Source organism: Calonectris borealis, chromosome 11 (genome assembly GCF_964195595.1).
Source record: "Calonectris borealis chromosome 11, bCalBor7.hap1.2, whole genome shotgun sequence".
NCBI classification, from domain to species: Eukaryota; Metazoa; Chordata; class Aves; order Procellariiformes; family Procellariidae; genus Calonectris; species Calonectris borealis.
The window spans coordinates 13,798,315-13,826,125 of NC_134322.1; the positions used below are offsets into that span (position 1 = coordinate 13,798,315).

The 27,811-nt window shown below is 41.1% G+C and overlaps 1 protein-coding gene across 1 annotated transcript in view; it reads right to left on the reverse strand.

Annotated features, from left to right (window-relative positions):
• Nucleotides 1-702: 702 nt before the first annotated feature.
• The window catches only part of LOC142086456 (tropomodulin-2), a 36,477-nt gene continuing 9,368 nt past the window's right edge, over nt 703-27,811 (reverse strand). The window contains exons 2-10 of the mRNA XM_075159519.1: nt 26,662-26,870; nt 24,765-24,921; nt 13,126-13,248; nt 10,835-10,921; nt 7,992-8,122; nt 7,266-7,373; nt 6,853-6,996; nt 6,380-6,524; nt 703-4,268 (exon numbers count right to left, since the gene is read on the reverse strand). Of these exons, the coding sequence (XP_075015620.1) occupies nt 4,234-4,268; nt 6,380-6,524; nt 6,853-6,996; nt 7,266-7,373; nt 7,992-8,122; nt 10,835-10,921; nt 13,126-13,248; nt 24,765-24,921; nt 26,662-26,787 (1,056 nt within the window). The 5' untranslated portion in view covers nt 26,788-26,870 and the 3' untranslated portion in view covers nt 703-4,233. The remainder of the gene's footprint in view (nt 4,269-6,379; nt 6,525-6,852; nt 6,997-7,265; nt 7,374-7,991; nt 8,123-10,834; nt 10,922-13,125; nt 13,249-24,764; nt 24,922-26,661; nt 26,871-27,811) is intronic.

Genomic DNA, 27,811 nt, shown 5'->3' on the forward strand with positions numbered 1-27,811 from the left:
TAGAGAGAAGGATGTTGTGGGGGACTGTGTCGAAGGCCTTACGGAGGTCCAGATGGACGACATCCATAGCTCTTCCCATGTCCACTGATGTAGTCACTCCATCATAGAAGGTGTCAGGCAGGACTTGCCCTTGGTGAAGCCGGGCTGGCTGTCTCGAATCACCTCCCTGTCCTCCATGTGCCTCAGCATAGCTTCCAGAAGGATCTGTTCCGTGAGCTTCCCAGGCACAGAGGTGAGACTGACTGGCCTGTAGTTCCCTGGGTCCTCCTTTCTACCCTTTTTAAAAATGGGGGTTATGTTTCCCTTCTTCCAGTCACCAGGGACTTCACCTGACTGCCATGACTTTTCAAATATCATGGAGAGTGGCTTGGCAACTATATCAGCCAATTCCCTCAGGACTCTGGGATGCACCTCGTCAGGCCCCATACACTTATGTATATAAATCTGGGAGGTCGGTTAAACCTGGGAAGAGAATCCAGGTTTCTCTGCTCCCAGTCCTGGCTCTGAGCACCCAACCATCACTCACAAAGCTCCAGCCCAGTGCATGTCATGTGGGGGGAAGAGAAGGTGAAACCTAGCAGATAATCCAGACGAGTGAAAGCTGCAAGAGCCACAGTGGAGAAAGCTGCTTAATCTGATGTCAGAGTGTCAAGGGAGGCTTGATTCAAGGCACAAAACCATGAGAAATTGCAGAAGCCAAATCCTTTATGAAGATTTATTTAGAAAAACCACAATGCTGGGGAGTCACTGTTACATAGCGTGGTAATTTTCTTCCTCTTGAGCAATATGCACCACACTGTGCGCATGCAATTACTTTTGTTCCAGAGATAACATCTTCATCTAGAGTTACACATGTACACATACGGTCCTTAGCGCACGCTATGGTTCACATATATGTTAGGACACACAAAGTTCAGCTTTTCCATGAAAAAAATGTATAAAAAATACAAACCAAAGTGAAGCTGTCAACACGAGAAGCAATGTGCAAAAATAGACAGTTACTCCTGAATGTTTGCTTAAGAAAAAAGGACTCTTCTGATCTTGTTCCCCATTCAGCATTGAGTATGCCAGATGTTGCTTGAAAGTAGAATTTAAAATAACTAGTCACATCCTGACCCCCTTCATGTTAGATGCAGAGATTTTTAACCAGCTAAATAATCCTATATTAATATGAAAATCTGCCTTCAAGCATCACCATCGTGTGCTGCTGTTGTATTGAACAGATCTTTATATTGTTGCAATGTTTGATTTGCGATGCTCAAGGCCAGGTGACAACCAAGCCCTTGTGCGGAGCACGCAGAAAGAGGCAGGACAGAGATGTCCCTGGTCACTGAGCCCCCCGGCAGGGGCTGGCAGCAGCTGCTTTGAGAAAATGGCCAGGGATTAGGAGTTCTCCTCATGCGTGCTGGAAGGAGCCAGACCTCCCAGGTCCCTGCCATGGGGTACACAGCTCCGGGCGCTGTCTGCTAGTGCATGGTGGGGCTGGTGTTTGAGATGATACTCTCGAGTGCCTGAGGAATTCTCCCTTCAGAGGAAACGTGCCTGTGCAAAGAGCATGGCAGATGAAGGGATGGAGAGCCCACAGGGCCTTCCCCAGCCAGGCACCTTGGTCCGTGATGCAAACTGTAGCTGACATGGATGGAGCCACCTGACTATATAACCACTTGTGTGGCTCTGAGCAAAGCTATACAGGATGACACGCTGCAGACATCATGAAGCAGTCAGACCAATCCATCCTTGTAAAACTGCTGCATGCAAATACCAACACTTTAAATGGCAATTAAGACTAGAAATGGATTGCACTTTTTTCCCTTAAACACATATACGTACCACCCTCTAAAAAAAAACAAGCAGTAACCATTAAAAAAAAAATCTTCAGAATACATTAAAAAAAATTGATTGGTAGTTGGGATTCCCTGGGTTGGATCAAAGGAAAAGAAGAAGAAAATAGGGGCAATGTGATTCTAATCACTGAAGTTTGTCAGGAACCATAATCTTTTGGTTTTGGGATGAGGATTCTTCCTACCCATGAGACTTGATGCTGCAAAGCCCAGTATTCCCCTGGTAATCTGCATGTTTTTTAAGGACTGTTTATTTAAGCCCATGCAGAGTTATGACTGTGTTACAGAACTTGTCATTTTTTTTAATGGGATATCAAAGTTTTTCACAGCAAATCCTGCATGGATCCAGGGAAAATCTCAGCAAGACTCCCCCGTGTGTCATGTTTGTACTTGCAAAGCAAAGGTTTCTGAGGAAGAGAAGGAGAGACGGAAATTGTAAAGACTGGGAGCTCTCCAGGGAAGTAAACTGTGGATACTGCACTTTACATCCCAGCTCAGCAGACCACTTTAGCAAGCTATTTTAAGTGGGATTTAAGCGTATGTTACTCAGTTTGGACCCCAGTATGAAGACCAGTATCCAACAGGAAGTGTTGCCTTGGACCTACTCATTTCCATTATAAAAGGCACGGAGGGAGGGTTCATCCTGTTAGCTTGCACCCCAGCTCTGGTCATGAAAACATCACTCAGGGAAGCGTGCCAAACACCTACCGACTGCTCCGGGGCTCCCCGGTTTCTAACCCCGGGACGCCCAGCTGCACAGCGGCTCACAGCTCTCCCCCCTGGGTCGGGAGTACGCGGCAGCGACCGTGACCTCCAGCACTGTCCATCACGCGGGTGAAGGAAGCAGTGCCTCATCCCTGTTGTCCTGAAGGAGCTCTCGGAGGAGAGGCTAGTGTTTCCCGGGTGGTAGCGCCAGCCCCAGGTGCGTTTCTGCAGCTTTCTGAAAGCGTTGGTACGTGTGACACACCTAACCCGAGTCTCCCTTAGCTCTTACGGCGTGCGTACGTGTAACCAAATGAACCTCTGGCTGTTAGTCAGAGACAACTGTTGGCAGGTATAAAACAGCGGTAGAGAATAGTTTTAGACTGTAAAATACACAAAATGAAACATGAGACTGAATTCTTACTAAAATTTTGATGCTGATGAGCGTTGGGGTTAGCTGCTGCTTCACGAGTGTTTTCCACAGGGTTAAGATTATGTCCAGCATCTGAGTTAAGGCCCTGATTTAGCAAAGCATTTGTGCATATGCTTAAATCTGCCCTTATTCAGCTAAGCACTGATTCGAATACCTAAATGCCTTGTGACACAGGGACAAACCTGAACTGGAGCCTATACATGTAAGTTATGTAGCTGTCACAACTACCCTTTCAATGTTTTTTCCTGGTAGCACAGTTGCTCTCCCAGATTAACTATTTAATTAATCTTCATCTAAAAGGTCCTGAGAACAGTTCTATAATACTAACAAATGTACATAAATACCAGAACTAAAAAAAGTCAAACACATGGCTCAAAGCAAAACAAATATTGCTCAGAATACTTGTTTAGATTAAGATTAATAGCTGTAAACTGTGCATTCTAGAAGCAAATAAAAACCTGTTGGCCTAGAAAAAAACCCAAAACATTCAGAGTCTATAGGATTGGCAGCACTAATATTACTTTACAATGTGGAGTAAGGATAACAAATACCAGTGAAACATTGCGAAATGATCCACCTAACCTAAGCTTATGTAAACAAGTAGGCTTTGACAACGTGTATACGTCTAGGCGTGATCCTCACTTGGACCTGGTCGGGTGGAGACCTAAGAAGGTGGAAGGGTGCTTTCCAATGCGGTTCCACCTGCCCAGATCCCGCTGCAGGAGAGAGGCTCAGGGGTGTGATCCTGCAAACCTGTACTGGCATTACTAGTTCTATTCCTGGGAGCATCCCATTGCAGGATTCAGTTCGGCAGGACTATACACATATAAGTAAGGATTATTCACAAACATAAGGCATTGCAGAACTTGGCCCTAAAATTTCTATTTTCAGCAGAGGATCCCTTATCCATACACAAGATCATATTTTAACATATCAAAAAGTGTCTAAAATAAGGGTCAGAGTCACTATATGTTGTGCTCAGTAACACAGTTAAGATTCTGCGTATTGGCTTCAGATATTGCTAAACATTTTTTTCATTAAAATCAAACCAACTATGAATCTTTCTCATAAAAATTAAATTAACCATGAAAGTTAAAAATGAACAGGCTGTGTTTTCAAGGTTAAAAGGAGACATTAAGAGAAATGAGCAATTCCCATTGTAATGGTTTTCCAGTGCCTTCCCTTATGACCAGTGAGCACTCTGAGATTGCAGTTGTTGGTGGCCTCCAATCTTGCCTTGCATCCTCTATGACGTGGCTACTGCCGCTCTCCTTCCACCCGCTTTTTACGAACTAGACCAATAAAACAAGAAAAGAGCAGTCATTATTACTTTCCTGAGAGCCTAAGGACTTTTCTCACTGACACACTCCCTTCCCAGTAACATGAATAGGAAGGAAGGAGCTTCTAAGAAATACTTAGCAGGATTATGTCCATAAATGCCATAATTAACAGAACTTAATGCTAAACAAAACAACTGTATCTAAACGGCACTTTTCTATGTCACAGACTGTAGAATTTCACCAAGTGTTCATATCAATACATTTTCTATAAAAATCAGTTTCTGAGCTAAAGGTTTTAGATGATGAAGAAATCACCATTTCCAGTGCTTCCTCCCGATGGCTTCATTTAGATTTTTGTTACAGTTTTACTGTTCTTTTAAAAGCCACTGTGTTCCAATTAAGTTGATTCTGGTCTACTCTAGTCTGCATGGCAGTGCTCTGGATTATTTAAGCATTAGGCATCAAAAATTAATAACTTCTGTAATTGCACAAGTGTATAGTATAGGTAAGCAATAATCATATCCTTTTAGAAAATAATTTGAAGTACTCTTAAGTACTGATATCAGTGAGTATTCGCAACAAGGAAAACATCATATTGGACCTTAAATTATCTGTTTAAACTTCACATGCTCTGATTGCATCAACCATCTGATAGTAAGTTAATTAACTCTGGAAACTCACTAGAAACCAAGTAGGTTGAAGTTGCCATTTAGCAAAGCAGAGTGATGAGCTTTGTGTTGTGGGCAGGATTATTTTGACAAGCAGCCCCGCGTGAATTTTTACAGCACTTAGGATACATGACAGTTGGTATAAAGCAGGTCTAGTTGGGCAGCATTTGCTACTCCATACCCTAATAAAAATAGGCCAGATAAGATTAGTGAGGTTCTCCTGTTCGTGTGATACAAAATTTGGTGTTACCGCAAACTGTCATGTCCTGTTTCTGATATTGAACTGCTGAAGTACAGAACAAAAGCAGTAAAACTGGATGAATGAGCGCTTTTCACTACAGAAAGTCAATAACAACAATATATTACTACAAACATCCCATTACTTTACTATCAGGAGGTTTATTTCATAGTGCTTTCTTGGCAAACAGACTACATTATTCCAAAGCCTACAGTGTAACATCAGTCATTTGCGTCTGCTTTCAGTGTTTTGTTGCTTCATTTATTTTATTTTATTGAATTCTTTTTGGTATTCTGTCCTAGTAAATCTTGAACAAAACCATACAGTACAAAAGCAGGAAAATGAAGATTAGGTACAGGACATACGTTTAATGGCAACTGGTTAAATAGTGGGAAAAAAGGTCTTTCTCTCCTTGTCGGTGGGATGTTTCAAATACCATTCCGGGACACTAATAGTTTCAGGACCAATAGTACATCATTGGAATGCTTAGGTACTGCTAAAAATTAAAACTGAAAAAAAATAAAAGTGTGTGTGAAAGAAATAGGTTCTAGCTCCACTTTTATCTTAGTTCTCACAGAGGGAAACGGAAGCTGAAGCCAGCAAAGGTGTCATGGTTTGACACCCCACTTTGAAGTAGAATTGATTAAAAACACATAGTTAATCTTTTTTTTTTTTCCTTCTTACTGTAAACTAATCCTGCCTAATCATCTCCTTATTCTGTGTATTGAGCACACAGGGTAGAGCACGTCACACTCAGGTAAAACTTACAAAGCTTTATTGTCTTTGACTGTACTTGGTCACGCAGGCAGGGAAGTCTTTTTTGTTCCCTTGGTTGGGCAGGCTTGGTCTGTCATGGGCACAGAAGCGAGGACTTCTGTGTTCACTGAACAAACAGGATGGGTTTGGCTCTCTACTTACTGGCCAGAGCAGCTGACAGGGCAGCTGGAAATCCAGGCTACTCCATGGAAAAGGCTGAAGTAACTCCCCTTCCCAGAAGGAGTGGGAGAAGGAGAAGAATAATAGTGGTTCCTAATCACAGTAAGATCTTTGCTGTTGTCTACTCTAGAGTCAGTGGAGCTATGCATCACCCCTCACATATAGCAGATTGAATGTTGTAGAGTTAAAATTCAATCTTATGTACAGGCAGGAGTTGTGCCTAGGAAGGTCAGGGCTTGGCTCACGTAAACAAATGATGAGTAGGTGTAGTAGCATCTTACCCAGATCGTTGTTCTTAGTGATAGCTGCTGCTACCCTGGTTCTTGGGCCTTGCTTTGTGAACTGGTATCCAAACTTGAGAATCTTGGAGTTCTCCTCCAGCATCTTGGCAATCTCCATCTCTACAGCTGTCCCCAGCTGCTGCCGCTGTTGGTGATATGGTGAAATGTCCCCAAAAGAGAAGAAAATATTTGTTTTCATATGAGAGAGAAATAAATGCTTATATTTCAGTACTGTGCTGCAAACTACAAAGAGAATCCTGTCCCTGGAGATTTTGCTCTGGGTTTTATATTTGGCTTTGACCAGTTTTATTTAGAAGTTTTCCGCTGTTTGGTTGCACGGGCATGGGACATGAGCTGCAGAATGACTGAGCCACAGAGGCTGCCTTCATTTTGCCAGAGCCCTCTAGGAGAACCCTCTGGGAATCCATACAGAAGGGAAACAAAAGTGGACTCACTCCGTGCTCTCTATTTACCTGGTTGTCAATTTTAATCTCCGTCAGGGATTCATTCTCTTTCAGTGCATCAATCAGTGCCAAAATACCCGTCCCAGTGATGAAGTTGGATTCTACATTCAGGCTCTTCAGTGTTTTGTTCACTTTCAACATATCTGCAAATGCCTGAGGGGTCAAAAAGAGGGAATATGAGATAACGTCTTGAGAGTTTCAGGGAATAACAGAGAATCTGCAAAACACAGCTTAGTACCTACAAAGAAATAAAACATAAATAGGCTTAGAAGAACATAGAGGTAGATCAGAAGAGATTACACTTCTGCTTTGCACAGTCACAGGGAAATTCTGTGAGGGAAAATGAAGAATGCATCTAAAGCAGACATAGACCTACTTAAAAATTATTGTGGTTTTTTTTTCCAAGCAGTGTTTAAACTTACAATAGCTACAGGGTCATTGCTTCGAGTAGCTGCAAGGCTGAATGTCTTCACATGCGTGTTGCTTTCCAAAGCTTTTGCAAATTCTTTCAGTGTTGGAATAGGAATGTTCTACATCAAGAAGATAAATCCAGTAATTAGGAAAGCCAGTCACATCACTAGACACTGATTTTAATTATTATCAAACTGATTGATTAGTAGCCACAGTCTACGCAATTCAAACACCCCCGATGCTTTTAAGAGTAGCTCAGAATGGACAAAGCGCTCTGCTTCCGAGACCCGTGGAGGCCTGCGCTAGGATGCGATGTCAGCACTGCCTTTAACTGGGTCAGGCCAACGCAAGCACGTGACCGACCTCTGAGCTACTTTCCTATTTTGCTGCTGGTTGTTCAGTCTCCGCGTGCCAGCTCCTCCTCCATTTGCATGTGTGGGCTAATTAACTTTGGCCAGTGATGATTATATAGTGCCCATGAGATATCTTGCTTTACAATCTGCTAAAGAAAGGCAGCCAGAGGGAGTCACCCCTTGGGCTTTGAATTGGCATCTAATTCAATATCAGGCATTGATGACCTTGGAGCCTCTACAACAGTTCCCTCCACACCCCTTTCCTGCGTGTCCTGTTTTTCCTGAACAGTAGAGAGAGACGAAATTTGAAGATAAAAGGCAAGGGCTTTGGAAATATTTGAATAAACCCTCCTATGATGACATAAATGAAATCACAGCATCTACCTTTATGTTGTTGAGATTAATTTCTATGAGACTAGCATCATTTGCTTTTATCCTTTGTAAACTTGCTTCCACGTTGGTCGGATTAGGTGGCTCCTCAAAGATGGGCTTGACCTTTTCACCTTTCACCACATCTGCAACACAAGATCTCATTAAATGTTGATGTGAGGAACAGGCATCATCAGTAAGAGTCTGGCTTTTCAATTCCCATTTAGGTTTGTAGTGTAGCATTCAAGAAAGGGTTTATATGAACCACAAAACTTGGAAATAGAAGAATTAGCCCCATTATCCATGCCATGCCCTTTGCACCTTCTGTGCACCCAGAAACATGTCACTGGAGGCTGCGGTCACAGCGGCTGGGCAGTACCCTCACGGGCAAATTCCTCCTTTCTGTACAGAAGTCCCAGTACAATTAATTTGAGCGAAAGCAGCTTTAAAGACTATTGTATATGATGTAATATACTGCAAGGGCTGCTTTGTTCCTTGTCTAACACCTGTAAAAGAACGTGTGTTCAGAACTCGCCCATTACGTTAGTGAGAAAACGTCCCTGCACCTATATATAGACTTTTCGAACATAAAGGAACATGATCAGGAGGCCCCTCAGTTTCCTTCTCTAGGCTGATGCTATCAGCCTTACTATAAATTCAATTAGCTCTTGTAAAATTGCAACATCTGCACTTTCTAAATAATAAAGCTATCAAAGCATGAAAAGCAAGTCTGTCTGCCAGCACCAAGATTTATAGTGTCTTTGAGTATTCATGCTCCAAAGAGATACAGTTTTTAATGTTGGCAGCTATGAGCTATAAATATTCTTAGAGATGCATAAAAATCATAGCCTAGAACACAATTAGTATTTCTAATTCCCACGCATAGAGTTGTGGAGATTAATTTATAAGCCCTGACCACCCAAGCCACTAAAGGCAAGAAAGGAGTACATCACTGACCACAAGTATGTTTAAACACTTTTATTTTATGTTGCAGACAGTGAGTTATTTTGAAAACTTGTGCCAAGTTTCAGTGTACTACGTATTTCTGTTCAGTGCAATGGGTAAAGTTCATGCCATACCATGGGCCAAAAGAAAAATATTTTTTAGAACTTACACTCTTAGTAGAGATGAAGTCATACACAAACCTTGAGCTGGTTTTCACTCTGCTCCCTTTTACCCTGAACTTTTTTTTTTTTTACTAATTCCCTGAGTGACCTCACATATGCCTGAATAACACTCCAGCCTTCCTAGGGAGTAGGAAATTGAAAACTACTGGTAAAATGCATAAAATTCACCCTATCTTGAAGGCAAGGATGGAAAGTAAACAAAAAACAGCAAATCATTTTTTGCACTTGTGGTAACACCCTGCCAAGCTGGGAGCTAGGGAGAGACTTGCACCCTGTCCTCGGGTTAGACATCACAGTATACTCCGCCTAGAGTTAGCCATATTTTTCACTTTCTACTTCTTGCTGCTTCCCATGAGCTTTATCTTGTTTCTTTAATAATGGTGCTGTTTTGCTACATTGATGGGCAACTTCTGAGATGCCTCCCGCTTTTACTGAAGCATTTCACTTGGCTAAGGAAAGGTATTGCTTTTGGACCAAAGAATAAAGTGATGTGATGGTGACTTTCTGGTTCTTAAGCCTGTGATTGGAGCATAGTTTAGCTGACTCACATAGCTGACATTTTGACTCAGTACAACAAAAATAATCTGAAATCTATGTGGATTAGTAATGCATGCGGTTGCCTGTTATGAGATAGATGGCAGCTTGCACAGGGCCCCACTGGGGAGACTTGCAGAGCAGTCTTAATCTTGAGAAAAATGAAGTGACACGGTGTCCTGTCTACTTTCCCACCTCCCCTTTAGTAAAGAAGGATGGAAATTAAAGTCCTTGGTAAAGATAGCTGCTGTTCTCATGGCCTTACAAGAAGAAAATGTTTTTTGAGTACTGCTTCCCTAGAAAAGGGCATTCCACAATTTTGTCTTAAAAAGCAAAGTTTAGCCCACTTGATATCCCAGAGCTTGGAGGTGATGAGCTCTGTATCGAGGCTTGGCAGCTCTCAAGAAAAACTTGGAATTCAGACGTACCCATTTCTCCCCCCATCCAGCCTCCTGTCGGTTGCTGAGCTAAGACCTGATTCACCGAAGGTCTGTTCATTTAGTGCAAACATTTCTGCATTTGTTTTTAGTAACTACCGCTGTTTCTGCTGGGGGATTTCCTAACGATTACACTTCCCGTGTACCTAAGGAGCCCTATAACAGCCAAGGTTTAAACACGTTGCCGCAGGACTAAGGTGGAGGTAGTAGGTCAGAGAGAGTAGCCGGGGCAGGGGTACGTCCATGTGGTCTTTGCCTCCCTGTGAACGCAGCTTGATGTGACTCTGGTCACAGATGTGGCTCTGCCAGGGACTCTGCCATGTTCCAGCCCCGTGGTTACAAGTCGTTCTTCCGTTGCGTCAATGTAGTTACTCGCGGCGAGATGGCCTGGCCTGTGCTGTGGCCAGCTCTTAGCTACAGCTCGCTGTTTTCTGTGCGCTGCCTAAGCTGAAGTGGAATGAAAATATATATGTCTTGGCTTCTCAAATACTCCCATCTTTTCAAGCACCTCTGCAGATCCAGATATTGCTCTCTAGGAAAACAAAGCTCCTTAGGAATGATTTATTTGCATAGTACTGTTGTCATTATAGATAACGAATTTTAAGATTGTACTTACTTTAAAGAGCTCCCCCTCATGATTAATTATATCAATCAAGGTAAGGCCCAGTCATTACACTAAATTAGGCCAATACACCCAACCTGTAGGTGTACAAGTCCCTAAAGATGACATATAGCCCACAAGAGAAATCTGCTTGCTTACTTCTCACGGTTCCTTTTCCATCCTTACTGCGGGCTCCTCCTTCATCAAACTTTGGGTTGTTGACCATGTTGTGCACTCCAAGAACAGCTAAAATGTGTAAATACCAACAACAGGACACAATGTTAGTGGCAGCAAAAAGACTGCAGAAAAATACCTGCTACAAATTCTAGTTTAGTTCCCCAAACAAAACCTCCTTAATAAAATGTTAACTCTCTGAGCCAGGCTTGCTTGTAAGGGAGAGTCTTTAGGGGTCTGAATACTGGAGATACAGACATTTTTAATACAAGTTTTTGAACAACTGAATCAATGCATATAACAGAAATGCCAGCTGGAAGGAACCGCTGCGGGTCATCTTGTCAAGCCTCCCGCTCAAGCAGGAGCGTTGCCAACATTAACCAGGTCAGCCATGGTTTTGTCTAGCTGGATCCTGAAAACATCCAGGGAAGGAAATCCCACAATCTCTTCGGGTAACTTGGTTCAGTGCTACACTCCTAATCATTTTTTTTCCCTAATATACAACCTGAACCTCTTATTGCTCTTTGTTGTATTGTTTGGCATATCCAAGAAGAATTTGACTGTACATGTGGTTAGCTTAATAACTGGCATTCACACTGAGGTTTCACATGGATGCTAACGTGCTTGGAAAAAAAAATATTCCAGGACTTGAAAATAAATAGTGAGGATATAAACTATTGTGAGAGAAATGACAAGAGAAACCAAAACTCCATAAAAGAAGCTGCAAAGTTATTTTTTGTGCAAATGAACTTCCATAGTGTCAGAGAATAAATTGTGCTGTGTTTGCTGATACTTCTCCCATAAATTATCTAATTGGAGTTTATTCTATAGGATCATGCATTAATTAAAAGTTATTAACTTGATGTAGATTTTTACTTTTATCATCAGTTTTTTCTTATGGAAAATACTCTGTTCTGTAAGCAAATGGCTCTTCAGTTGCTGTTACAACTTTTCGGAACTCTGGGCAGTAGGTGTGCTACTCGCTGTTTTTCAGTAGACTTCAATACCAACAAATTCTGTCATGAATGGCTGGATACTGACCAGAGCTGAGCAAAACTTGGAACTTCATTCCATGAACTTCACACTTCCTGAGAAGTGCCGGCTGCATTATAATCCTGTGATTCCTGTGATACACCACATTTCAGTCAGAGCCAAGACTAATGCATCCAGAAATGGGTGGTTTAGCCAAGAATTACAGAAGATAATGGCAAGATCACATCCTTCAATAGGACCATATAGTAGCTACAAGAGTGTTGAGATTAATGTTGATCTAACCCAGATTCAAATTAATCTAATATGCTGAAATATTTCATTTAGATTTTCCTCAGGAAAACAAAAAAATTGTCATTACAGTTGCAATTCTCCCACCAAAATTTTTGTATAGTCTAGGGCCCAAAAAGCTAGACCATGGAGCTCAGAGAGCCCAGGGAAGGACAGGATCCACTCTGAACTGGGTGGTCAAGGCAGGAGATGTCAACGGTTCCATAGGGAGATCTAGGTTGAGCAGCACTTTAGAATGACCCATTGACATTAATCTCACCAGCCCTGGCTGCTTCTTCCCAAAGTAGGGATTCAGATAATGATCTTCTCCTAGCATAAACATATGACACACCCATGAACAAACTGTTTGAAAGTCACAGCCGGCTCAAGACCTACAGATTGGCCTTTGTTATACTGTAGTTTCAAATGTTATTTATGCAAGTGGATACACTTCAAAATTATTTCCTTTTGCACAATCTAAAACATGAGGTTATACTCTGGATTAAAGGAAAAGAATTAAAAGTGGTGAAGATACCCATGTCTAATCAGCTGGCAACCAATTTTCTGATTCAAGGGGTTAGATTTCAAATTTTCTCACGGATGCAGGATCTTTATCCATTGCATCCTCTAACAAGTTCATCCTGCCATTTGGGATGTCAGAGTTGAGAGGAGGTAGCAATAGTACGCTACAAACAATGCGGATGCAGTAAGATCAATGGTCTCCACTACAATGCAGCCTGCAGTCTACCATCTACCCTTCCTTTCCCCAAATCACGTTAGCTGGTTCATCTTCTCCCCTTGCCTGCCACATCAAGTAGATGAGAGAAGTCTAAAATGCAGCAGTTATCGAGTCATGCTTGAAGTCCTCATGAGCAATGCGTGGCCCACAGGTTGGCCACCTGTCTGTATAGTGACACAGCAGGTACTTGAGGGATGATCACGAGATGCTCCTGGTGGCAGGTCTAGGCAGAGAAGAACTGGATGTGTAGGGGGATCATACCTATATATTATCTAACCTGCAAGGTCATAGAGCTCAGTATCTGAAGCGCTGGCCAGGGCTTCTTCTAGTTCCGGATCCAGGGTCACTTTCTCTTCTGTACGGGTTTCTATGGGCTTTTCTTTAGGGATAAATATTTTTCCTAAGAGAAGAAAAAAGCCAGAGTGAGTAATGAATTATCGGAACAACTCCTCTGCCTCCTGGCAGTGGGGGAATAGGTCTGTGACAGTGGAACTGCTTGGAAAGATTATCAAGTGCATGTTTTCCTCTTTCTTACTTGATGCTATCCTCCACACCAGGATTTTAATAAGAGTCTAAAAATAAAAGGTGCAGAGTTCTGCTCTGTGTTGGTGATTGTTAATGTGGAAGCAAATTTCCTAAAATAAATCCCCAGGAGCAGTTACAGCTGGGATTTTTCTGAAGTTCCTGTGGCCTTAAATACACAGAATCAGGTCTACACAAAAAGCTTGCAGCAATTTCATCCTTATATTTAAATAAGGCACCAGAAGCAGTTAAAACCATCCTACTGCAAGAACCTTTCAGTTTACCAAATTCCATACAAGAGCCTGAAAGCTCAGCAAACCTGTTCTCTTCCAGTAACTCGGTTTAATTCCCAGCCTCTCCATGAGTATTTCCCCTCTCTGTCTCCATTCATGTAAATAGCCTTATCCTGATCATCTGTGCAGGCCTGACAAGCCTGAACTGAACTGAACCACACGTTCCCCAAGAAAGACTCCTGACCTATTTGTCTCTCGTTGTACGCTGCGGTTAGATTGGGGTTAGCGGGTGTGTGTTTCCATGCGATATTCCCCCAAGACTGAGATCAGCAGCCCTTCTGCTGAAATGAGAAAACTGTAGGATAAACCCAGAAACAACAGGAGAAGTCAGACTGCTCCTTTAGCCTGCTGCTGTAGTTAACCTCGTCGTGTGATGATGGAACTGCAAATGCTTGGAGCCATCAGAGCCAGCGCTGCTGGGGCCTTTCTCCCACTCAACACTTCCCTCTACCAAACCCATACAGGCAGTAACGCACTAGATGATGCCACATGCAACAGACAGTGTCATTGCTCCGATAGTTCTGTGAATTCCCATGTTCTGCTGTCCCCTGCGGAGCAGTTGCGCTGACCTTGTCCCTAACAACTGCTTCTCAAGCAGGCTTCAGTTAATCCCATTGTAATGAAGCTGTGATGACCTTTGGATGCAGGTGGCTTTGGCCCACTGTCAACTTTAAATTGTCTTTTTGTGCAGCTTGGTACACTCTAGATGTAATGCTTGAAGCATATCCTGTGGCTTTCTGAAATGTCTCTAAAATAGTTTAATTTTACCTGTATTAGTGATATTATTTTCTTACCATTAATAAATGCAGTTCTGATATTTAGAGCTGAATTACAGATCCTTTCCTCTGTTTTTTCAACACTGTCATCGTTTTGTGGCTTAATTTTTCCCCATTATGGTCCAAAGTATCATTTTCATGTAGATAATACCCAATTCATTTACCTCTTTCATACAAGTTTGTCTACAGCAATTTCTATACTGTCAGCTTCCATAACTGAGATCACGGAATAAACTCAGAAAAAAATTTTAATGGAAATTTCTGAAACTCTGGCAAGGTTTACCGAAGCAGGACTCAAATTATTTACCCTAGAGATAGTTATACCAAGGCTAAATAATTTCTGAGTACAAAACTGGACAGAAGGTTATGTAGAAAGACAAAGCAGTATCATATTATGATTCATTTTTCATGCAATATTTTAAGTAATTTTTTAAGAAGAGGCTTCTAGAAGATAAAAGCTTTTGTGGGCCAAAGATAAGAATAATTTTCACTTTCACCATGCACTGGGTGATATTAATCAGAGACAGCCTTCCCAGCAACATCAAACAAAAGTTAAGTGGAAATCTGGGGTGAGAAATACTCTCTGAAGATAGATTAGTCATGCTCTCCAGATTTCATAACAGCACAGGTACTAAGATTTCAGACTCTCTCTGTGCTATCACCTAATCTGAAGTGTTGGATGGCAGCTTCCAGCCACCACTGACCAAGACTTAATTTGATGCCAGCTTGACTGGTAAGGATAACACATAAGGAAAAAAATTAATGACTATGTTGGAAGCTAGAAGACCAAAATTAATCAGAATATCTGAGTAAGCAATCAATAGTGAGGAGTACTGTCCGTAAAATATTTTGCTTTCGGATCACCGGTGATTCCACATGAGTTTCAAGTAATTAGTAGGTCGTTTGAGATCTTGAGGGAATCCTACTTGTCTTTATCCTGACTATCCCCTAATAGCTATACTCCGCAGAGCCATAGCTCGCATGAAACATCTCCGTCAGGCAATCAGTGATTCTTCACAGACCCAACCCCACCCAGACTGTTAACAAATACTGACGGAAGTTTATACTTTCACACGTAACGTTGTAAGGGGACACAGGACCTGGAGTCTTGTGTAAACTGGACACGATATGTATTACAGTTGGTCCTTCCCTATGGAGTTTGGATGTGGGTAGGCCAAGTATCTTGTGTAGCAAGAAATCCAGGGGTAATGGAAACCAGTACAGGCTTATACTTTTTCTGTGCAGTTCACATATATAGGAATACAATTTTTAAGCATTTGTTTGAGGCATATGTAATTCTTGGATGGCAGCCCAGATCTTTTTAAATGTGTATATGACTCCCAATGATCGTTTCATTTAAAGCATTCTTGGCAAATATTTTAGAAAAAAATTCTATTACTGGTTATATGAAATATTTAAAGGGGCAAGGTCATGTCAAAGATGGTAATATATATCTTTAATATGTGTGGGCCTTGCTGGCGTCCAGTGGTGTTTTAAAAGTATTCTTTTTTCTGCTATCTAGATAAGAACATTCTTTTGCATTATCCCACTGTGGAGAGATGCTGTAGCATAGCAGATAGTGGTTAGAAGAGCTTACGCATATAGCGGGTTATTAGCGATTCATTACCTGTCCAGCAAAACTGTGTGTCTGTGTTTATGGACGGCTGTCAACCAGTTCTCCTTCATTATTTTAAGGACAGAGTTTAAAGATCCAGGAGGTCCCTCCTAGTCCCACATCCGTACATTGTAAATTCATTATACAGTGCCATCATGGAATTCACTGACAAAATAAAATATGGATTGTGGCTTGCTTGTTTCAGTGGTCCACCTTAAATTTAAAATTTATTATTTGGAAGAAGCCTCAGAAGAATAGTGACGTTTTATTATTTTAAAGTGAGGTTTATGAAGAAAGGCTGCTGCTCTTGGTGCTTTTTATTTTCACACCATATTTTAGAAGGTACCTTATTACAACATTCCATGTGGTATAATTAATGTTGGCTGCGTTACATTTTGCCTCCAGAATATACTAATGTTCTGTGCTAAGTCTTAATAGTAATAGCTTATCTTTCTACCAATGAAAAACACAGTGACAAACGTTATGTTTATACCTGTCATACTTGAGCTACATCAGTGCTAACAACACTAAGATAACCACAGGTATGTACAAAAATAATATATTCTTGTGTTTAACTGCAAAACAAAATTCAATTCTGGTAAAAAAAAATAGTAAGCATTAAAATATCATTTTATTTTTACACATGCATAGAAACCCAAAATCTCTGGAATCCAAAGTGCTTTTTTTCAGCATGAAATTTTAAGCGTAAATCAATGCAATTCTCCCTTTCTTTCTGTCAAACTGGGATAAGTGGTGGGGTGATCTGGATGACGACTGAGGCAGCTTATTATAACCCAGGGGACTTTCTGACTGTGAGTGCAGTGAGTAGAGATTTGTCCTGGCTCAGTCTAACAGCAGAGCTATTGCTTTTCACACACTGCAAAACTTCTATTCAAATTGAAATATGATATGGTTCATGTTTTACTCAAAAGAGGCTCAGGGAAAAAATCCATTGAAAACCAGAGAGAAGGATTCAGTAAAAAGGATTACAGAGAGCCATAGAAATGCCGAGTGAGATAAAAGGAAGACAAATTCTATGAAAAAAAGAAATACACTGGGTGCAGTCATAAAACTATGGATGTAATTTTGCCACTTGGTTTCAGCAAGCTCTGATTTCCTGCATTATGCAAATGTCCCCATTAAAGCAATGTCAAAGTAAAGCAAGGAAATGAGATGTATCCCCCACTTCATCTCCTTATACAATAATAGTAACTACATAACCACGTATGCACATCTATAGGAAAATGTATTAATTGAGCAGGGAACTACTTCCAAGTGTATTTTCCTGAAGTTTATTTGTTTATTGTTATATAAGGGGGAAAAAAGGAATTTTAATAGCATAGTTGGTAGGATTTTACTAGTGTGTCCAATCTAAAAAACATTTTGAGGATTTCATCTTCATTTATAGTTTACAGCATTTGGAACATCATTTCTGGTATGTCTTCCCTCTGCCTTCCTTCTTATGTCATTAGACTTTTGTGAATAAATATAAATTGCCACCATTTTTATTTAGTGTAAATACTTAGTATTTACTCCCACCTTGTACAAGCCAAAATTGTACAAGCTGAAACTCAACAAAGCACAGAGCAATGGGAAATAAGCCCATTTATACTAGCTGTAAAAATGTCCTTTTATTTAAAATCAGTTTTATTAAGGGTAGTTACTCAATTTTATAATACAAATGCATTTTCTGCCATAATTGTAAAACAATAACGTAGTTTCTTTTCCTATAAACTGCAGTTCAGATTACTGTACTTTCAAGAAAATATCTGGTTACACTTATTACTTCTTACTTTCCAATGAATCACTGACTACAGCGAGTGCCTGTTTATTCTCAATTACAGAATGCTACACTGACCTTGGAAGTGAAATTCAATAATCTTGGAAATCTGCCTTGCATAAATCACAGGCACCTGATTCACTTTTTCCATTTTGCACTATTCTTTTCTTTTGAAGCTTTCTTAAACTCCTCTATGGAGTTCTATGAAAATGGAGCTAAATTAGTTCTTACCAGGAATAAATTTGTATTATGAAGAAGAAAACAGGCCAAGTTCAAATAAGTGTGAAGCTGAAAGCTAGTAGTAATTAAAATGCAGTATCATAATTGCTGCTGTACTGTTACTCTTGGATTAGTGTCTGCATATTCTACGCCTTAAAAATTATGATAATGGAATAGGAAGATTGCAAAGTTAAGCTTTCCAAAGTTATTATAGCTATTGTGCATATACACAAAGAGCGAAGTTAAATTGCAGCAGCATTTTAACTTTGATCAGCATGCTGTATTCTGCCACTTTAGCGATACCCTTTAAAGAATTCTTCTGAAAATATACTTTCTCAAATAATAATAAACAAAAGCCAACCTATAATCTTTAAAACAGAAGGAAGCCCAAAATTTCATCAGACCCTCACATGGATTATCCCAACAGTTAGGATCCCTGCAGTCCTACAGCAGTACTCTGGATTACCACCTGGATTAACCTGCTTCACCAACAGTAGCAGATGAGGAATGGCAGCAGAGGAGGAAGGGAGTCAGGCTGTGCTGCTGGCCTTCAGGTCCTCAGGGACATCAAAGAACCTTGAAACTTGGGCAAAGCTAGATGCCACACTAGTTATGTTCGTCTCTGGCCTCTTTTCTCCCATCTCGCATATCCTTCTCCTCTGTTGCTTTCCTCATTGCCCCCCGTGCCTTCCCCATGCCCTGTGTCTCCTGGTCTTGCTCATCTTTGCATCCTGACCCTTCCCACCACCTCCTTTCCCTCTGCCCTGTCTTCCTTACCATTGCTCTCTTCTACTACAGCTCCTTTCCCCAGAGCTGCCACATCTAGTCCTTCATCCTGAACATATTCATACAGCCCCTCGAAAACTAATCCCTCCACCTCTCTGCGCTAGCCTCTCTGCTGCCTGTTTACCCTTGTTTCTCCTTTACAGTGCCCTTACAAAGTGAGGGGAACGCTGTCAGAGCAGGAGGGAGTCTCCCTGCCGTGGTTCTGGTGTGACGGTGGCCTCTCAGATGAGCAATTTCAAAGAGCACCCAGCACACCCACGCACCCTCCAGCCGGCCACGCCAGGTCTCCCGGGCGCTGCTGTGCTGTCGGCACATGCAGGCAGAAGCTCTGAGGACATGACTGATGCTCACTGCAGGGGGAATATTTGGAGAACACTATAACAAACTGGATGTACAAGAAAGTTCAATATTTTGCAGAGGCCAAATTCAAGCGTATTTCCCTGGGGATTGCAAAGGGCATACATTTCAAGTCCCCTCTTCAAAGCATGGAGGCACTGCAGCTCATAAAAAAACAGCTGGAAATATTTACTTTAGATGGCTAAAACAATGTGTTTTCTCCTAATCTTGTTCTTGGAAAACAGCTGAGTCCTTTTTGCTGACACTTTCCAAAAATTCAGCCCGAGGCAGACTCTCAGCATGGGAAATTTCAGTGTGAACTGTGTGAGTTTGGCAAAGTCATGAGCAACTAAAACAGGGTCTTACAAAAGCAAGCAGTGAAAGGCACTGGCTAGAGGCATTACTGTCAGCAACTGCAGCACTTTCAATGCTTTAAGAGACAAACATGGGTTCTAAATTTAAGTCTTGAAGAACAGGAAGAAGGTGGCAAAAATTTAAACAAACCATTTCAGCGTTTGGGGTGAAAAGACTGCCTTTGTCAATCCAAGAAAGATACCGTGTCCCTAAAATAAACCCTAACTTTTTTATATAGAGTCTGTTAGAGAAACTGGAATTGGAACTCATTTGCATCTACTCTAATACTTCGACCTTCTGAAAATGACTGTCATTATTACTAATGCTGCGTATTGATACTCTGCTTGGCACGGCACAACATGCAAGATAGATGGTCTCTGCCACAGCAACTGAAAACAGGCGTTTGGCCAAAAGTTCTCTGGTTTAATCATCCCTATTTTCTTCCTTTTCCCTTTTATCAGTTGGCTAAAAACGTTAGCATTTAATCACATACAAGCGTGTTCCCCTTCCCTTTCCAGCCACAAATAATAATAGCCCAATCCACTGGAGTTTTTCCATGACTTTGATGAGAACTGGATTGGATCCAAAATGAAATGGTTTGGCAAGGAACAGAAGACCTTGTAGAAAACAGGGATAGTGGTGAAGGGTTGAAACAGCAGTCCTTATAGCAATTAAAAATGGCATGGCCAACTTTTCATATTTAATGATATTTCACAACAACTGAACTTTTTTCAATTATGTTTCATTAGTGTCATGCAGTTAAGAGATCCACTGCAACAAAGCAGAAACAGAAATGTTGTTAATAGTTTATGTTTGTATTACAGTAGTACTGGGATCTTAACTGAGATCAGGTGTACATACTGCATTCAGGAAGAGAAAACATGCAGCATTGACACTGCTCTTTAGTATTTTGTGCCTGCACTGCTCCTTACTTTCTCCCACCTTTTCTTTTTATTCCTGGACCTTTCACGAACTTGAAAACGATACAGAAAAGGCTTCACAGTGATCTAAGTGTGATAACTGGCTGTTCTAGCTATATGTGTTAGTTCATCAGGTTCTGTGTAAGGATTTCTTGAATATCTATCCTAAGTAGGAACTAATCCAAAAATACATAAAATAAACACTTACAAACTGCCAATCACTATGGCTACAATTATCAGCCCTAATTCCCTGTACCTCCATTGCTCATTAATAACGAATCCTGTTTGTGGGAATGGCTGATTAACAGCTGTGTTGCACAATAGTTCCTGAAAGCCACCAGATCGTTTGCATACTGCAAGGGGAGCAAACATTCAAGCGAAGTACCCGCCCTGACTCCTGTTAGGGAGGGTGAGGGGGAAAGCCCTCCGAAAAAATTGCTTGGTGGCCAGTTGGGGTGTGCACCTGTCAGGCTGTGACCGTGCTGACCCAGGTTCAGCACAAAACTTGGGTTTTCATTGAAATTTGAGAGCTATCCCATATAGGCTTAAAACCTTCTTTTTGTGCAGCAATTAATGCAGTACATTAACAAGCTGAACTATGGCAGAGGGCTACAACCCTAATGCGTGCCATACGTTTGATTGGTTTTGCCAAACATTTCCAACCTCTCAAAACCACGATTACAATCAAAACCAAGGCAATTCCCTGCACCACCAGCCCCTCACCTTGAGCTCATATTTAACACTTCCTTTGTTTTAACCACTCGGAATATCCTCGCCAGCTCTGGAATTTGTTTTGGCTTGTTTTCTAGCGCAATCAAAACCTGATGGTTGTGTTCAGCATATAGAGGCCATCACAGGCAACTGAATTTTGTCCTTCAGCAGCTGTTTGATATTGTTTTTTGGTCAAGAACTCTCCAATAAAACATTAACACAAAAAAAAGAGAGGCAGAGACGCTAGATAAAGAATAATGATGTATCACAGACTATGCTGGAAGGAGGATATTTTAAATGCTACCTTCTTTCCGGCTCATTACTGAATTTTCAAGTCAGTATCAGCTTTGCATAATAAACATAGGAACGGGTAGAAATGTCACTTAACATCTGGTAGAAGCATCCCACTTCCTAAATTTGAAAAAATAAATGCTTTCCCAGTGGCAGAAAAATATCAAAGTACAAAAAAGTGACAAAAGCCTAAACAACACTTGACATATTCTAATCCTACCGACACACAAATATTCTCAGGAGGTAAATAGTGCCAAATGGTACATTGACATCAACACCTCCCACTTCTAATTATACACAACTGGTTGCATTTTGGAGCTGCCTCAGACTTAATTTTTATCTAGCAGAATTAGTGTAAAATTAATTGGGGATTATTTACAATATGGCTACATTATAGTGCTGCTATAATGTAAAGAAATCTTTTAACAGGCATCTATATAATATAATCATGTAAATATTTACCGATCTGTAAATATACCTTAGAGACCATCAACATGCAGAAAGTGAAGAGTAAGCTTTTCCTCAAGAGATATTCTTCTTTAGTTTCTTTTGAGGACACATTTTAGAAATGTGAATTATTTATCCTGAGCTAATTACTAAGCTTTGGAAGAATACTAATTATTCTCTAATTAAAGTTACTTTAAATCTAGCATGTAGTATCGTATCTTGGAAATGTCTTTGCAGGATTGCTTTATTTCCTTGCACAGAAAATATCTTAGTATAAATGAAAATCAAGTCATTAATACTTTAATACAGTCATTCTGTTATTGTCTCTTCAATCAAGTTTGTCAAAATAAGTAATGCCGCAGTTACAAGCATGGATTCTAAGATCCAGAGCCAGCCACACATGGCCTGTATGTGACATTGATCATGTTTCACCAGATTCACCCAATGAGCAGATTTATCATACATAGGAAGATTTCAGTACATTTGGCAGATGGACACCTCAGTCATATGTTTTATAAGGCTCAGATTCTGCATGAAGTCTTTGCAGTGCGGCGCAAGGGGAAAAGAGAACAAGGAAAGGAGACAGAGGAGCCCAGTGCTTGAAGTCTGGTCGTCTTTCGTAGGACGTCTCCTGCCAAGTCGGGGGCAGAAGAGAGATGGAAGTACCAATACAGCATCAAGCTCAAAATAAACAGATTCCTTCCTAAAGCCAGTTCCCTTAAAGCAGCACAAAAATGACACTGTGCTGTTCATCCACTGCTCAATTGTCAAGGTACTAGACCTCATCAGGTGTCCAGATCTCAGATTAATTCAGTTATTTCTAATATTAACAAAGAAACAAAGGGTATTTTCATGGTATTTGGCCTTTGACTTCAAAGAAAATTCAGTAGAATTCTTTGTGTTTACATTATAATTGTAAAATGACTGCAGAAATCACAGAACCTGGTTGTTTTCATTTGACTTAATCTGCTAAAGCCGATACTGAAGATTTTGTCAGGAACTGGTGTTGTACAAGGAACAGGAGAAATTAAGGGAATAATTCTCTTAGCCTAAAATGCTGTCATAACCTTGTAATTGTGATAATTCTTAAAATTGTAATTTTTAAGTAAACGATCACAGTGAATCAAAAAACAAAATAAGAATAGCTTTAAATGCTAGCATGGCTGAATTCACTCTGTGCTGAGGGAAAAGTGACATGTGTGGTTATTTGTGTTTGTAAAGCAGTGGTATTTTCACACCAGAGACACCAGGAATTAATAAGCAGCACTAATAAGCACTTTGAGGGCATCTGGAAGCAAATGTAGGAATAATACTGCATTAGCCTCATCAAAAGAAAACTGCAATAGAATAAACAGGCCAGTGTGTACAATAACGCTGTCACGGACAATACAGGGATTCGTTTTGTACAGATCAAGTGCCAGTCCTATGGGTATCTGCAATTCCATGCACTGCTGGTTTTTTGTGTACTTATGTTTCAGGCTTGTTTGGAGATCTCAAGCATGACTATGGTGCAAAATGCAAAGTCTCAGCCCTAAGTCAGTAAATATCAGTCAGGTGAGACCTGACTGAAGTTGTTGGTATAAATATGCAGAGACCTGCAAGCAGTCACATGTACTGGTAACACCGCGGTGTGTAGGAGGCAGGAAAAGGGAAACAATTGATAATAAATCCATAAGACAATAAACAGTTTTCTGTATAGTATATGCTTGATCACTCCTGCTACCGGCAGGATCACTGCAGTGTCACTGCATGTCAGTGGGCTCAGCATCAACCCTGTGAATAGCACGGGGCGCAAGATATGACGGAGGAAAAAGTAGGTTAAAGAATATGCTGCATGATAAAATAACGCATCAATCAGATTGAGCTGAAAAGTGTCGTTTGTCTAAAACCATTGTTTCAAAGAATGAGAACACAATGTAATGACAGTAACAACTCTTGGCCTGCAAATAACATTTTATAACTTTGATAATGATGCATAAAGTAAAAAATGTTGCACGTGACTTTCTTGAAATATCTGCTTTCCCTTAAGCAGGTCCTATTGAAATAACGACAAATTCATCAGATGGTCAAAAATGGACCCAGACATAGTAAGTTCCTTCTTGAATGAAAAGGTGGCCTGAGGGAGGCATTTTTATCCACTGTATCTAAATGAGGAAAAGGAGATAATGGTGCTAAAAGAATATTGCTCACTTAAAAATATGACCGTTCCTGCCCTAAGGTTATCCTACCAATGTTTGAATGATTAGAATTAGGTTTTCCTGTTTTTCCCTTTTTTTCCTGTAGCTGTAGGACAAAGGCAAGCAGAGAAACTGTCTGCATGAATAGCATTGCCAGATGTGCTAGTAAACAAGTGGAAAAATACTTATTCTTTGTAAGTGTATTCCCTAAGCTATTACTTACAGCAGTTATAGGCAATACTTCCTTAGAAAGGCATTTAATACGTTTCCTCTGAACACCTCCCCCGCTGCAGTACCCTTGCATGGGCCTAACGCTTAACGTGGGAATAGCCCCAGTGAGGTTAGCGAGGCCACCTTTGTCCATTCTTGACTGCAGATAGAGGCATCTGCTGATCTGGGAGCTGCTGGTGGAGCCCTTCGCTGGACTGGCGTTCGCGTGTTCCCACGCCCACCAACGGGCCCGTTAACCATGCAATTATAACTCCAGAGTAGCAAGACCACTACAAGGCAGATAAAACCCCCACTTCATCTCCTGCTACAACAGCTCTGGATCTGACTCCTGAGCTTCACCCTGCACAGTAACGGCCTCCACCTCTTTTGTCCCAGCGTGTTCCACCGCAAGGCCAGGCAGCGGCGGGTGCCTGCGCTAGGCAGTCCACCACTCTCACTGACACGAAGACGGACGGTACCTTTCTTTTCCCCTGTAAATGGTACAAAGTCTTCTCTGTCTTTGTGCTCAAGCGCTTGCTTCTCCAAGTACGAGAGCAGGCGTTCTCTGTCGAAAGGGCCTGTGGCAGGTTTAGTGGTCTGGTCCTTTTGCCGAAATCCTGCTGGAAGCAAGGCGTTCTGTGGAAGAGAGGGAGGCACGTAAAGGAGATGAAGCAAATTTCATTTCAATGTTGTTGTTTTTTAAGTGAAACCAGTCTTTGCATGTTACTTCACATAATGCTCTTTGGTGACAGCAATAACAGACATTACCTGAATGTAACCACTAAACCCAGTGTATCTTCCAGGCTTCTTGGTTGTATCACCTATTAATATTTTTATTAACCGTATTTACAATTACAGCACCAAAGAACTGAGCAAGATCAGAGCCCTATTATAACCACAGAGTTTGCAGTCCAGGCAAATAGACCAGGATAAGTTTTCTATACATTTTCTTCTTTCATTTACTCTTTTTCCTCCCCATTTTTCTCTCTCTCTTTTCATTTTTTCACAAATTCCTTTCATTCTAATGCAGATGTCTCTTGGACTTCAGAAATGAATGACACGCACAGGAAGTAATCGGTGAATTATGTGGACTTCAGCTATTTAGAGTACGCAGGAAGCAAGCAGATGAAGCCCCACTTTAAACATGTAGCTGTGTGACCATGTGATTGCAGCTGCATCCCATGACATAGGAAGATGTATAAGGCTCCCACATTTCAGTCCAGGAAATCCCAGAAAGGAGTGCAGGTACATGGACTTGGCAGTGCATCTGCAGTAAAGCCAACACGTCGAAGATGCCCCAGAGTACTGCAGAAACACTTCATCGTTGGCCAGAACATGCACAGTAAATCCGACCCATGGCAAATATCCAGTGAATCCTGAGCACGTCCAGTGAACTAAGTCACTAGACATTTTACCTGTGCGTGCACAAATGTGCCCAGAGTGCTACAAGTTTACTGCACATATGTAGCTTGACAACAAATGCACCATGGCTTTTTTTTGTTGTTGTTGTTGAATGTTCTGTATCTCCATTTGAGATGCCAGATACTTGAAAATACCAGAAAATGCACTGTAGAAGTGGTGTAGTGAGGGAAGTGGCAACATGGAGGGAGAGAACAGTAAAGCCCACCCTTTATTTCCAGGTAAATTTGTGCTATAGAACTAGAAGCTATAAATCTGTTGTGTTTTTTCAAATTTATTTTGTCTCCAGAGTGAATGGATTTTATCTGCCAGTTTACCTGCCAGTTTTCAAACTCCTACATCAGTTTGGAAGGCATTGGGGTAGGTACAGTCAGAATTCCTGACCAGCATGCTTGTGACTGTAGCCTCATTATTGTAGGACTGAGTGGTTCCCAGGCCAGAGATCTTTAAATTCTTTGTGAGAGTGTCTTCAAGTATCCAAATTATCCTTGCTCTCTAGAAAATGACAGTTGTGTAGCTGAATCTTATTTTTCTTAATCATGCCTAAATATATTCTCTTCAGCTAAAAATATCTGTGCTGAATGACATAGTCGACAGATTTCAGAAGTTCAAAAGATCCGATCTTCACAAACTTATGTTTGTTTGTTTATTGCTGTGCTCAGAAATAGCAGCCATAAAAAGCTTCTCATCATGCTGCAGTGTACAAACATGATTAAAGATTTAGACTGCAGACAAGCTCATGCCTAAATAGACACGGGATAGAGAAAGGGCACACTTGTACAAAAGCAAGTAGCACATCACAGCAGGAATAAAACCAAAATGTGCCTAGCTGAGCTGCTCATCCTTTAGGGTACACTGCCTCTACTGTAACAGAACACAAATAAAAAAAGGTGCCATATGTGGCATTTATAATAGACAGCTGCTGAACTGTGACCCTCCCTGGTCCCCATTACTAACCTCAGGATCCAGGTCATCAAGAACATGCTCTAGCTGTTTCAGTTCATCCTCTGAGAGTTTGCTGAGTATTTCATCTTCATTGATATTCTTGTATTTCTCCAACTCTTTTCGGAAGGGCAGAGACATGGCTCCTGCTGAGCTGCTTGACTGATGCTGCTCTTCAAGATTTCAACCATCCAGGAGTTCTGAGCTTCTTGCAGCTTCGCTCACTGTTGACAATAAATCATTATGAGTATCTCCATTTAACTGAACAGTCCTAAAGAGCCTGCATGCTGAGAGTCACATTTATACTTTATTACTGACAACAAAGCAGCGAGATGTCCTGGCTCAGCAGAGGGTGTGTGGGAAGCGCTGGGGCTGCCTGCGCAGCGGTAGCCAAGGAATAGCAAGGCAGGGTACGGTACGCTTGGGAACCTCATGGGTGCAGCAGCAAAGAGAAGCTTTGAGACATAGACAAGAAAAAACATTGGGAACTTATCCTTTTCCATAGAGATAAATCTGTTTTATTTCATTTGCTTAGAAATGGCGGTATCTGCTTGTTCTTTTGGCTAACGGCAGAGGGAAGTGGTAGAGTCACAGAAAACAGTCCAACACTGACAAACAAGAAACAAACTGTTATGCCTGGAGGTATTCTATCTTATCCCAGCTTTGCGGATGGCTGAAAGCTTACCCACATTGTCTTTGCTGGCTTTTTGGTACATTCTGGTTACCTAAGCAGCTTTAAAGTATGCTGGTTGGTAGTCTTATTTCAAAATTTTTGGCTACAAATGATAGCGCTTATCATCAAAATAATTCTTGCTGTAAATTAGTCTGCTGCATGGGGCACCTGCAGGCATTCAAAACACGGTCATTAAAAAATATAGACTTAGTATTTCACAAACTCTTTAAGTTTTAAAACTTGAATGTGGTTCCTTGTTAGATGATCTCAACAAGAAAGTGTCATTTGCATGGCCCCAGTAGTCATTGTCATATAATTTGTCATATGACGAAGGACTCTCTGTCTTTACTTGCTTTTTTCTTCCTGTCCAGAACCAATTCTAGAGCCAGAATCTGCCTGTAAATGGATGGAGTGAAAGAGAATTAATGTCTGATCAGAAACAGCATTAGCTGGAGACTTTAATTGTGCTTCAGGCCCTCCCACGTCTGCCCA